At 50.1% G+C, this 13,820-nt stretch overlaps 1 protein-coding gene across 1 annotated transcript; it reads left to right on the top strand.

Annotated features, from left to right (window-relative positions):
• Positions 1-642: 642 nt before the first annotated feature.
• Positions 643-6,385, top strand: PRRT1B (proline rich transmembrane protein 1B). Its single transcript, XM_031654774.1, has 4 exons — positions 643-646; positions 1,728-2,200; positions 3,235-3,378; positions 5,259-6,385. Exons 1-4 carry the CDS (start codon positions 643-645, stop codon positions 5,406-5,408), a joined length of 771 nt encoding a protein of 256 aa, XP_031510634.1. The 3' UTR covers positions 5,409-6,385.
• Positions 6,386-13,820: the final 7,435 nt, after the last annotated feature.

Raw genomic sequence — 13,820 nt, forward strand, 5'->3', positions numbered from 1 at the left:
TTTATATATATATATATATATTTTTAGCAGAGACGGGGTTTCTTTATGTTGTCCTGGGTGGTCTCAAACTCCTGAGCTCAGATGATCCACCCTCCTTGGCCTCCCAAAGTGCTGGGATTATAGGCGTGAGCCACCGCGCCCAGCCATTCTCTAAGCTTTGACTCCACTCCACAACCTGCCTGCTTTTGTTTGCTTTTCAGTTGACCTCAGATGGTTCCTTTCTGTATTTTGTCTAGACTTTTCAACTGTTATCAGCTGGAGAGATAGGCTTTTAAAAAATTGTGCTAAATACGTATAACATACAATTTATCATTTGAACCACTTACAAGTATGCGATTCAGTGGCATTAAGTACACTCAGATTGTTGCACAAGCATCACCACCATCTTACCTCCGGAACGCTTTTTCATCCTCCCAAACAGAAACTCTACACCCATGAAACACTAACTCCCCAGCCCCAGCCCCTGCTAACCTGGAGAGAAAGGTCTTTAAAGCTTCTGCTTACAAAATGTTTGTCAATGCCCCATTGTCCAAAGCAAGTCACATGGCCAAGCCCAGATCCAAGGGGTGGAGAAACAGGGAATATCACAGATAAAGGTGTGGAGGTATAAACAGCATGGCAGGTGTATGGGGTGTGGGGGCCATGAGTGAGCCCCTGGCTGCTGGGAGGGGGTTGACGCAGGACACGCCCAGGGGCTCAGCATTCCCTGCCATTGGGATCACTCTGGCAAGGATCCCTGCTTCTACCCGTGGGGGACTTCAGGAAGGGTCCTCCCACCCCCACTGAGATGTCCGTGTGATGTCTGTTTTATTCATCCCTCTGCCTTCTATAACCCTTAAGGACACTTAGGAAATGGACTTCCAAAGCCAGACCCCTGGCTCTGGGCTGCCCACTTCTGCTGTGAGGCCTGAATGCCCACCTATGTCAGGGGAGTCCACTCTGCGATTCTCTTCCAGGGCCTTCCTTGCACGCTTGCCTGAGGCCCTCTGGTGCTCAGCTGGTCAGGATGCTCTCAGGAGGTGCAGGGGACCTTAAGAATTTGTTGGGACCTGACCAGGCACCACCAGGGCCTATCTTTGGGTGGTGAAGGCCAGGGCCTGGGTCGGCAGCAAGGCAGCTGGGCAGCTTTGAGGCTCTGAGTCCTGGCTTCAAACTGCTGGGCTCTGTGTATTCTGGTGTCCATTCTCTTGGTGCCTCAGTGTGCATATGGCCCTTAGTGACCTCCTGGCTCCACCATGTTACTCTAGCTACAGTTTGGCAGCTCCTGGGCACCTCACCCCTCCCCTACAACTCCAAGCCAAGAATATAATTGGTTCAGCTCATCTCAGGTAGGCATCCCCTTCATTGGAGGTGTATTTCAAGACAGCCAATCAGGGGCTTCCCTGGGCGGATTCTCCTTTTCTGGTCCAATTAGCTTTGACATAAAGGCCTTAGTTGGGGGCGAAACTACCTCCCAATAGAGGCCATCTGCCAAGGAAAGGGGGCGGGGCAGTGTGGGGAGGGGCGGGGCCCGCAGCCTGGGTTCCCACCCAGATGAGCCGTTCAGTCTGTGTGACCCTAGCAAGGCGGGTGGCCCCTCTGGGCCTGTTTTCTAGTCCCTTTGGGTCAAGCTCCTATGAGGCCCAGCTGCAGAGGGCTGGGAGCTTGGTTTGTGGGAGCTTCGGGACCCGGGAGGTCCCACCCAGCCTGGTGGCCTCTTGCTTACGGCCGCTGCCATTTCCTTCTAGGGTCCGACACGAAAGGGGGCGGCAGCCCCGCCACCCCTGAGGACCCCCGGAGTCCCCCGAAGCCCGCCGCCCCCGAGGATCCCCAGATTTCCACCCAGCCCGCGCTGCCGCAGCTCCCGCGCCGCCCGCAGCCCCTGGACGAGGATGGGGCGCCCAGCGAGGACGGGGCCGCGGGGGGCAGCGAGCCCCCACCAGAGGACGCCCCGGCCCAGGCAGCGGGCGAGGCCGGTCCGGCTTCCAAGGCGGCGGCCAGCAGCGCCCCACACATCGGCTTCGTTGGGGAGCCTCCGCCCTACGCGCCCCCGGACCCCAAGGCCGCGCCGCTGCTGTACCCGCCCTTCCCGCAGGTGCCCGTGCTCCTGCAGCCCGCGCCGTCTGCGCTCTTCCCACCGCCGGCTCAGCTCTACCCGGCCGCGCCCACGCCACCCGCGCTCTTCCCGCCGCCCGCCGGGGCCACCTTCCCCTTCCCCGTGGTGAGTGGCGGCCGCCCTGGGCACGCTCCCCTCCGTGCTGTCTGCGCGTGGTCGGGGGCGCCCGTGCGGAGGGCGAGAGGTCACTTCTGTCCTTGCAGAGGAGGAAGCGCCACCTTGGCCTGGGGGCGGGCGAGTCCTGGAGGCTCCTTAGAGGTGGGGGCGTTTGAGTGGGGTTTTGGAGGATGAATGGGGGGCTAAGGCAAAGAGAACGACAGGCACCCTGGGCAGAGGGCACTGCACAGGCGTGGAGGGGCCGAGACTGGGCGTTCTGGGGATGGTGGAGGCTTGTTTGGCTTGGTAGGGAGGGGAGGAAGGTGGGACCCGCGGTGAGGGACCCAGAAACTTTGGGTAGGAGGTGATTTGATTAGATGTGCTTTAAAAACAAAACAGTCCGGGCGCGATGCCTCATACCTGTAATCCCAGCACTTTGGGAGGCCAAGACGGGCAGATGGCTTGGGCTTAGGAGTTCCAGACCAGCCTAGGCAACACAGTGAGCCCTCATCCCTACTGAACGTAAAAATAATTACCCGGGCGTGGTGGTGCACGCCTGTAGCCCCAGCTATTCATGAGGCTGAGGCAAGAGGATTGCTTGAGCCAGGGAGGTTGAGGCTGCAGTGAGCCGAGATCACACCACTGCACTCCAGGTTGAGTGATAGAGCAAGCCTCTGCCTCCAAAATAAAAATAAAAATAAAACCAAACAAAAATCCTGGGCTGCCTGTGGGGGAAAGATTGGAGGTCCCCCAGGAAGGGGTGGCAAGCCCAGTGAGGACGATGAAATATCACAGAGGCTGGACCCTGGACTGAGCCAACTGTAGAGGGCAGGACTGAGGGCTCAGCGGGACTCAGTGGCCAGGGGTGCAAGAGGGAGAGGGCAGAGGGGCACCCTGACCCAACCCCTCCGTGAATTGAAGCCTCAACAGGTGGGGACTTGGAGACTGAGTGAGAGAACCTGCACGGCCTGGCTGGCCTTCTCACTCACTCTGCTGTCCGGAGGTTGGGTCAGTTCCTCACCACTGTGGCTCTGTCCCCACAGTACAATGGCCCCATGGCTGGCATGCCAGGCTCTGTCACGGTCGAGCACAGGCCCCTGCCAAAGGACTATATGATGGAGTCAGTGCTGGTGACCCTTTTCTGCTGTCTGCTCACCGGCCTCATCGCCATTGTCTACTCCCACGAGGTAGGTGTGGGGGCGGCCCTGGGCACAGCCTCTCCTAGCACGCAGCCACTGGTGCCCCAGTGGGTCCACAGAGCCCCTTTTCCAGCAACATGGTCTCTGGCGTCTCTCCCTCTGGAGGGGGGTGGGAATTGGGAAGTCAGAGCCTAATTGTTTGTGGGGTCCTTGCCCCTCCTGTCTCTGCCCCCAACTACTCAAAATGTGCTGTGGAATGTTTGGCCAAAACAATTCACAGTAAAGGTGTGAATGACTGATAAGTCCCGATATGCTGCCCATTCCAGTGGGGGCTTGTGTTTTAAAGGCGGTACAATCTGCTCATTCATTCCTATGCTCATCTAATCTATCCATCCACTCCATCTCTCCAACTCTCCGTCTCCCTAGCTCCCCATCCACTCACCCACCCATTTATCTATCCACCCACCCATCCACCCTCTCTCTCTTTTTTTTTTTGAGACAGGGTCTCTCTCTGTTGCCCAGGCTGGAGTGTGGTGGCGCCATCTTGGCTCACTGCAAGCTCTGCCTCCTAGGTTCACGCCATTCTCCTGCCTCAGCCTCCCCAGTAGCTGGGACTACAGGAGCCTGTCACCACCCCCGGCTATTTTTTTTTGTATTTTTAGTAGAGACGGGGTTTCACCTTGTTAGCCAGGATGGTCTCAATCTCCTGACCTTGTGATCCGCCCGTCTCTGCCTCCCAAAGTGTTGGGATTACAGGTGTGAGCCACCGCGCCCAGCCCATCCACCATCTCTCTAGCCTCCATCCATCTATCATCCATCCCTCATCCATCTACCATCCATCTACCATGTTCCATCCACTCACCCCACTATTCATCCATCTGCCTACTCACCCACCCACCAATCCCTACCCATCCATCCATCCCTCCATTCATCCATCCATCTACTCATCCATACACCCACTTATCACCCATCATCTCTCTAGTCTCCATTCATCCATCCATCCATCCACCCACCCACCCACCCACCCATCCATCCACCCACCCATCCCTCTATCCATTCATCTATTTACTAGGCCCTGGGAATTCAAAGATGCCAATGTGATGACACTCTAATAGAGACAGAAGCAGGGCTGGGTGCGGTGGCTCACGACTGTAATCCCAGCATTTTGGGAGGCCGAGGTGGGTGGATCACCTGAGGTCAGGAGTTCGAGATCAGCTTGACCAATACAGTGAAACCCCATCTCTAGTAAAAATACAAAAATTACCCAGGCATGGGGGTGGGCACCTGTAGTCCCAGCTACTCGGGAGGCTGAGACAGGAGAATCACTCGAACCCAGGAGGTGGAGGTTGCAGTGAGCTGAGATCGCACCACTGCACTCCAGTCTGGGAGATGGAGCAAGACTCTGTCTGAAGAAACAAACAAACAAACAAACAAAAGCAGGCAAGCCTCTGGGGGCCTATACTCAAGGCTGACCTGGTCTCAGCCCTGGCTTCACTCTGCTGTTGAAGCCCCCAGCCATAAGCAGAAGGCAGCTCTCAGGACAACTCAGAGGTGGGACTTGAGAGGCTGCTGCCTGCTGGTGAATTCTGGCTCCACCATTAGTGGTGTGCCCCCGGGTAGGTCACTTAACTTCTCTGAGCCTTTGTTTCCACATCTGCAAAGTGGGGTCAGCCTCAGGGCTGCTGCAAGGATGGTAGAGGTTGAAGCTGAGGGCATCCGTCAGTGCTGAGCGTGACAAGCACCTGATGGCTGGCGGCCGCCACTGCCTTCACTCCTGCCCCTTTTTGAGCTGTGGGCCTGGCAGGTCCCTGACCTTTTCAGTGTGTCACTTTCTCAAGTTTATGGAATTGGGCCTGGCCCTCAGTCGCACTGGGAGGGAGTGGGGGCTCCCTGTTCGCTCCTACCACCCCCTCCCTGTCTCGTTGCAGACTCGTGCAGCCCTGGGCAGGGGCGACCTGGCCCAGGCCGAGGAGGCCTCGCGAAAGGCCCGCTCGCTGGTGCTCTTCAGCCTGCTCTTCGGGGTCTTCGTGTCCACCAGCTGGGTCATCTACGTGGTGGTGGCTCTCTACCTTCCCTGAGGCTGTGACTCCTGTGGGGATGCCGGATGCCGGGATGCACAGGGATAACTGGCCGGGCCAGACCCTTTCTCTGCTGGTGGCCAGCTCTCGCCTGCAGAGGGAATCCGGGGGCCAGAAGAGGGCAGGCTTGGCAACCCTCAACTGACTTGTGGCCAAGCCTCAGCCTCCTCAGCCCCCACAGGTGGCCTACTGGAGCCTCAGTCAGTGTCCTAATCCAAGATGTCTCCAGAGCCTGGCCCCAGCCGTGGGACAGGAGCCCACCAGAGGCCCATTTCCTAGGTGCCTCCTCTCAAGGCCTTCGTGGGACTCCTCTTGCCTTCATCTGTGCCCTTGGGAGGCCACTGTAGGGACCAAAGCCTTCACTGTCTTCAGAGCCATCTGGAAGGACACTGCAGCCTCCACCCCCTGCCCAACCTTCAGCCCAGCTTAGGTGATCGGGCTGCCAGTATTACCTTTCCCTGTGGGAGAGTGGAGTATGGTGGCTCCTGGCTGGTTGTTCCTCTATCTCTTCCCCATCCCAGGAGACAGGGTCCCTCATGCTGACCCTACATCCAGAAACCAGGGCCACAGTATCTGGTCAATCAACAGAAAGTGACACCCCGTGCAGAGCTTCACCTTGCTACTTTGGGGACACTTCCTGGCTTTCTTCCAGGGCCCACGGCAACATCTGTCCACAGCTGGGCTCCAGGACACCCTACCCACCCCTCTCTGAGATGCTGTTGGCATAGAGGCAGTGCTGGCAAGAACCACCAAATGAGAGAGGATCAGCTGGGTCCTCGTTTGATGAGGGCCACCTGATTGGGGAGCACTTGAACCAAGATCCCTCCACCAGGCTGTAGAGCTGTACCTATGACCCTGGCATCAGATGCCTGGTACCCCAGTCCCATTAGCTGTGGTCCCAAGAATTACCCTGCATTTTAACAAGATTCAAAACCACTGCAGATGCTGGGCGAGGTGGCTCACGCCTGTAATCCCAGAACTTTCGGAGGCCAAGGTGGGTGGATCATCCGAGGTCAGGAGTTCAAGACCAGCCTGATCAACACAGTGAAGCCCTGCCTCTACTAAAAATACAAAAATTAGCCGAGCATGGTGGCAGGCGCCTGTAATCCTAGCTACTCGGGAGGCTGAGGCAGGAGAATTGCTTGAACCTGGGAGGCGGAGGTTGCAGCAAGCTGAGATTGTGCCACTGCACTCCAGCCTGGGTGACAGAGTGAGACTCCGCCTCAAAAATAAACAAACAAAAAACCATTGCAGAGAGAGAAGAGGAAGGGGACCCCCAGCTGAGCCATACAAGATTGACAGCTCAAACAAAATCGTTTGGTTTCAGAGCAGCCACCGTGTGCTGCTTACAACTCTGGCACCAGGGGCTGAAACAGGAGAGTGGCCCAGCCCAGCCCAGTCCCTCCTCCAGAAAGCTGGAGAGGCAGGCATGAGGAAATACGTGATGAGCAGCCTGGAGACTGTGGATTTTGGTTCAGTAACCAGGGCCCGAGATTCTGCATTTCTAATAAGCTTCCCAGTGACGCCGAAGCTGGTACTCAAACCAATAGCTAAGTAAGTGGGAAATTATCAAAACTACTAAAAGACATTAAAACCAGGATCATGACATGGATGCCCCCGGTGTCTCTATTCGACATTGTTGTGAAGTTCCAGCTAATGCAAAAAATAAAGTGAAATTTCTAGTAAGAAAACTAGAAGAGAAAATTATTACCTAGCTAGACTATCCAAGAGTCAATTAAAAAAACATGAAACTAGTAAGAGAGATAACTCAGTAAAATGGTTGGATACAAAATAAATACACAAAAGCAATAGTAATAACCAGGTACACTTGGAAAAATTTAAAATTCAACTTAGTGATGACAACAGTAAAATTTAGGAATAATTTAACAAAAGATCTGGACACCAAATTAAGAAAATTACTTTTAAAAATTACCAGAAGTCCAGGTGCGGTGGCTCATGCCTGTAATCCCAGCACTTTGGGAGGCTGAGAGGGGGCGGATCACATGAGGTCAGGAGTTTGAGACTGGCCTGACCAACATGACCAAACCTCATCTCCACTGAGAATACAAAAATTAGCCAAGCATGGTGGTGCTCACCTGTAATCCCAGCTACTTGGGAGGCTGAGGCAGGAGAATCGCTTGAACTTTGGAGGTAGAGGTTGCAATAAGCTGAGATCGAGCCACTGCACTCCAGCCTGGGTGACTGAGTGAGACTCCATCTCAAAATAAAATAAATAAATAAATAAAAAAGACCAAAAAACAAACAAGATGTTTGTTTAGATGTAGAAGATGTAAGATACAAATAGCTTTTTTTTTTTTTTTTTTTTTTTTTGAGACGGAGTCTCGCTCTGTCGCCCGGGCTGGAGTGCAGTGGCGCAATCTCGGCTCGCTGCTAGCTCCGCCTCCCGGGTTCACGCCATTCTCCTGCCTCAGCCTCCCGAGTAGCTGGGACTACAGGCGCCCGCCGCCTCGCCCGGCTAGTTTTTTGTATTTTTTTAGTAGAGACGGGGTTTCACCGTGTTAGCCAGGATGGTCTCGATCTCCTGACCTCGTGATCCGCCCGTCTCGGCCTCCCAAAGTGCTGGGATTACAGGCTTGAGCCACCGCGCCCGGCCACAAATAGCTTTTTTAATAGATATTTTTAGATAGATTTAATACAATTCTGGCAAGAAAACCCAGCTTTAAATAAATGACAAAAACTATCTTAAAATTAATTTGGGAGGAAAACTATGCAAAGATTGCTAATTTTTTTTTTTTTTTAAGTTGAATGAGAGGGGACTTTCTTCACCAGATATTAAAACTTACCATAAAGCTATAATCAAAATGGCGTGGCATTGCCACAGAGTTAAATCAGTGAAAAATTATTGAAAATCTAGAAATTACAAGTATATGTGGAAAGTTAGCAGTTACTAAAAATGGCATTTTAATTGAGTGAGTAAAAGAAGGTTCCTAATAAGAGTTGCTGTCTGGTTGGAAAAAATAATTATTCTAACATTGTATGCAAAAATAAATTCAATATGGATTAAAGAGCTAAGTATAAAATGAAGCTCTAATCATAATAGAAGCAAGCTTAGGAAAATATTTGTATAACTTCAGGGTGCTGGGGTATGGAAATGGGAGGCCTTTTAAAATCTAGAAAACCATAGAGGGAAAGATTGATTTATTTGAGTCCTATATTTCAGGAACATGCAGATTTAAGTCATGAGATATGATTTTTACCCACTGGATTGTGAAAGAATTAGAAAAGTCAAACACATCTAGAGTTGCAGAGGGACTGCTCACTGTCTCACATTTATTACTGGTGGATATGTATTGCCAGAATCTTTGTAGAAAAGAGACTGATGGTATCTGTTACTAATGTATGTATGGGCCAGGCATAGTGGCTCACACCTATAATCCTAGCACTTTGGGAGGCCAAGGTGGGAGCAGTGCTTGAGTCCAGGAGTTTGAGACCAGCCTGGGCAACATACCGAGATCATCTCTACAAAAAAAAGCCAGGTATTGTGGCATGGGTCTGTAGTCCCAGCTACTTGGGAGACCAGAGTGGGAGGATTGCTTGAGCCTGATGTCGAGGCTACAGTGAGCTGTGATCACGCCACTGCATTCCAGCCTGGGTGACAGAGCAAGAGCCTGTCTCAAAAAAAAAAAGAAAGAGTATGTATGTGAGAGGAATTTAAAATTTTTGCACTTTTAACTGCTTATCACTATTGATTTGCATATTTATTAATTATATACATATAATGTTCCTGTCATGTATGCATGGACATATAACTATGGACATAGGCATGCAAAAAACAGAGTCTGAAAGATTTATTCCAAATTGCTGATAGTGGCTGCCTTTGGGGACAGAAGGTGATGAGGAGGGTTTGTGCAATGCATTGCTGAATTTTAAAATAGGATGTATTGTGAATTTTTAAAATAACAGAAAATATGCATTACTTTTGACCTGGAAATTCTAGTTTTAGGATTCATAGTCATGAAGAAGGAAGGGTCTGTTTTCCTGGAGCTAGCAGTCCAACATGGGAGACAGACATTTAGCAGATAATGTAGTTGCAAACTATTCTAAAGTGCCACGAAGGAGAGGTAGCTCCTGCAAATCTGAAATGTTGAGTACAACTGAGAAAAAACTCTCATTAAATTAGACTGTATCCTGATTTAAGAGATATGAAAATATTTCTTAGAATCATTCAGAGGTGGTTGAGAGAGTGGTGAAAAAAGGTTATTCTAAGCATAAGTTGTGAGTATATTAACATTAAAAGTCAACGAGATGCTGCCGAACTACATTCCAAAGCGGTTGCATCATTTTGAACTCCCACCAGCAATGAATGAGAGTTCCAGCGGCTCCCGTCCTCATCAACCCCTGGGATTTGTCAGTCTTTTACGTTTTAACTCTTCTGGTATGTGTGTAGTGGTATTTCAGTTTGGTTTTAATTTGCATCTCTCTGATGCTCTGATGACTAATAATATTTAGGCTTTTAATCATTTTTTTTTAATTTAATTTTTTAAATACAGACAAGGGTCTCACTCTGTTACCCCAGGCTGGAGTGCAGTGGCATGTCCACAGCTCACTGTAACCTGGAATTCCTGGGCTTAAACAATCCTCCTGCTTTGGCCTCCCATGTAGCTGGGACCACAGGTGTACACTGCTACATCTGGCTAATTTTTAATTTTTTTTTATAGAGACAGAGTCTCTGTTGCCCAGGCTGGTCTTGAACTCCTGGCCTCAAACAATCCTCCTGTCTTGGTCTCCCAAAGCGCTAGGATTACAGGTGTGAGCCACTGCACCTGGCCTAGCCTTTTATCATGTATATCAGCTATTTGGATATCTCTTTTTACGAGGTGCCTGTTCAAGTTTTGTGCCCATTTTTATGTTGGACTGTCTTTGTTTTAGAGCAGTTCCATATGTATTTGGGATGAGTCCTATGTTAGATACAGTATCGCAAGCATCCTTTCTCACTTAGTAGCTTCCCTTTTCACTTTTTTTTTTGAGACAGAGTCTTGCTCTTGTTGCCCAGGCTGGAGTGCAATGGTGTGATCTCTGCTCACTGCAACCTCCGCCTCCCGGGTTCAAGTGTTTCTGCCGCCTCAGCCTCCTTTCCTTTTCAATCTTAATGGTGTCATATGATGAAAAGTTCTCAGTTTTGTTTTTTGGTTTTTTTTTTTTTTGAGACAGAGTCTCGCTCTGTCACCTAGGCTGGAGTGCAATGGCACAATCTCTGCTCACTGCAACCTCCACCTTCCAGGCTCAAGCGATTCTCCTGCCTCAGCCTCCTGAGAAACTGGGATTACAGGCGCCTGCACCGTGCCCGGCTAATTTTTGTATTTTTAGTAGAGACAGGGTTTCACCATGTTGACCAGGATGGTCTTGATCTCTTGACCTCTTGATCTGCCCGCCTGGGCCTCCCAAAGTGTTGGGATTACAGGCGTGAGCCACTGTGCCCAGCCAAAAAGTTCTGTTCTAATGTAGCCAAACTTATCTTTTCCTTTGTAAATAGTATGCGTGTAGGGGTATTTCAGTGGCTTCTGTAGCTTAATAAAATTTCTGTACTAATAGGACATGAAGATGCTCTTATAATATCTTTTAGATCTAGAAGCTATTGCTTTATTTTTTAATTTTTTTTTATTTTTGAGTTGGAGTCTCGCTCTGTCACCCAGGCTGGAATGCAGTGGTGCCATCTCAGCTCACTGCAACCTCTACCTCCTGGGTTCAAGCGATTCTCCTGCCTCAGCCTCCCAAGTAGCTGGGATTACAGGCGCCTGCTACCATGCCCAGCTAATTTTTGTATTTTTAGTAGAGATGGGGTTGCACCATATTGGCCAGGCTGGTCTTGAACTCCTGACCTCAAGTGATCCGCCCACCTCGGCCTCCCAAAGTGCTAGGATTACAGGCGTGAGCAACTGTTGCCTGCCTGTGCCTGGCCTCACTGCTTATTTTCACATTTTGATCTGCCACCAGCCTAGAATAGATTCCAGAGCTCTATTTATTTATTTATGTTTTGAGATGAAGCCTCACTCTGTTGCCCAAGATAGAGTGCAGTGGTGCAATAATAGCTCACTGCAACTTCCACCTCCCAGGTTCAAGTGATTCTCCTGCCTCAGCCTCCAGAGTAAGCTGGGACTACAGGCATGCACCGCCATGCCTGGCTACTTTTTTCGTATTTTAAGTAGAGACGGGGTTTCACTATGTTGGCCAGGCTAGTCTTGAACTCCTGACTTCACAATCCGCCTGCCTCAGCCTCCCCAAAGTGCTGGGATTACAGGCGTGAGCCTATTTCTTTGCCACTATCACACTTCATTATGGGGTGCTATATACATATATATTTGACACATTGTCTTTCTCTATTACTAAGGCTGAAGTGCAGTGGTGTGATCACAGCTCACTGCATCCCTAGCCTCCTGGGCTCAAGTGATCCTCCCACCTCAGCCTCTGGAGTAGCTAGGACCACAGGTGTGTGCTACCACACCTGGCTATTTTTTTATTTTTCTGTAGAGATGGGGTCTCCCTATGTTGGCTTGTTTTTTTTTTTTTAAGATAGGGTGTCAACCATGCTGGAGTACTGTGGTGTGATTGTACCTCACTGCAGCCTCAAACTCCTGGGCTCAAGGGATTCTCCTGTCTCAGCCTCCCAAGCAGTTGGGATTACAGGCATGAGCCACCATGCCCCAAAGTCACTTCTCTGTTTTTTTTTTTTGAGAAGGATTCTTAATCTGTTGCCCAGGCTGGAGTTGCCTCAGCCTCCTGAGTAGCTGGGATTACAGGCGTGCTCCACCACACCCGGCTAATTTTTGTATTTTCAGTAGAGACAGGGTTTCACCATGTTGGCCAGGCTGGTCTCAAACTCCTGACCTCACGTGATCCTCCCGCCTCAACCTTCCAAAGTGCTGGAATTACAGGTGTGAGCCATGGTACCCGACTGATGCTTCCTTTTTTTTTTTTTTTTTTTGGGGCGGGTCCTCCTCATGTAGGCTGGAGTGCAGTGGCGATCTGCGGCTCACTGCAAGCTCCACACCTCTGGGTTCCGCCATTCTCCGCCTCAGCCTCGAATAGCTGGGACTACGGCCATGCACCCAGCCGGCTAGTTTTGTGTTTAGTAGAGAGCGGGGTTTCACGTATTGTAGGATGGTCTCGATCGCCAGCTTCCATTGATCCACCGCCTCGGCGCCAGTACTGGGATTACAGGCTTGAGCCACCAGCAGCCGAGCCAAGGTCCTTCATAGATTCTGATAGAATTTATCCTGCTTAAGTTCTGTTGGGTTTCCTGTATATAATGTAATCTATATAATAGGTTTTGTCCTTCCCTTTTTTTTTTTTTAGAGCCAGTCTTCTCTGTGCCCAGCTGGAGTGCAGTGGCAGATCCTGGCTCACTGCAAGCTCCTCCCGGGTTAGCTGTTCTCTCCCCAGCTCCCGAGTAGCTGGGACTGACGCCCATGCACCCTTCCAGCTCATTTTGTATTTTTAGTGCGAACTGGTTTCCGTGGTCTCGATCTCCTGATATAATGATTAAGCCTGCCTCGGCCTCCCAAAGTGCTGGGATTACAGGCATGAACCACCCGTGACCGTCTGCTGAATTCTTACCCACACCTTGGGTGTTTTTCCTTGCACGCTATTGCACTAGCTGAGAACCCTATAATGGGCCAGGAGTGCTGACAGTAGAGCAACCTTAATTTTCACAAGTGGTCTCAATTAAGGAGCTTTCAACATTTCATCTTGTTAAAACGATTTTTAAAATCAAGTTAAATACACTTCTGTTCTTGGATTTACAAGGTTTTGAAATTATAAAACGGATGTTGATTTCATTTCATGTATACTGAGAAAATGATCAGATTTAATCCATTTCAAATGTTAAAATAGCTTTTCATTCCTGGAATAACTTCATCTTGATGAGGATGTATTATTATACTTTCTGTATTTCACTTTGCTAAAATTTTGTTTAGGATTTTTGCATTGTGTTTATCAAGGAAGTAAAATTGGACTGTAGTACGGACTGCATTGCGGACAGTATGTGGGTGTGTTTGGGTGCCATCACAAGAATTGAAAATGTTTCTCATTTTAGTTTTTGGAAGTGTTGTATAAGATCTGACATTTTCGGGGCTGGGCGTGGTGGCTCACACTTATAATCCCAGCACTTTGGGAGAGCAAGGCAGGTGGATCAGTCCAGGAGGTCAGGGCCATCCTGGCTAACAGGTGAAAACCCCGTCTACTAAAACACAAAATGTAACATCAGTGGTGGGTGCCCTGGAAGTCCAACTGCCGAGGCTGAGCAAGGTGTGGTTCTGAGGAGAAGCGAGCTTTTTGATGTTTTGAATCATCCTCCAGCAAACTTGGTTTGATCTCAAACTTCTTTCTTTCTTTCTTTCTTAAGCAACAACAACAACAAGATCTGACATTTTTCTTTCTTTCTTTCTTTTTTGA

This window comes from Papio anubis, chromosome 13 (assembly GCF_008728515.1).
Source record: "Papio anubis isolate 15944 chromosome 13, Panubis1.0, whole genome shotgun sequence".
Lineage (NCBI taxonomy): Eukaryota > Metazoa > Chordata > Mammalia > Primates > Cercopithecidae > Papio > Papio anubis.

Bases quoted from the DNA above. Each gene is read 5' to 3' on its own strand.
- PRRT1B (XM_031654774.1), top strand. The intron at 2,201-3,234 runs GTGAGTGGCGGC...CTGTCCCCACAG, and splicing joins CCACCTTCCCCTTCCCCGTG to TACAATGGCCCCATGGCTGG. The intron at 3,379-5,258 runs GTAGGTGTGGGG...GTCTCGTTGCAG, and splicing joins CCATTGTCTACTCCCACGAG to ACTCGTGCAGCCCTGGGCAG.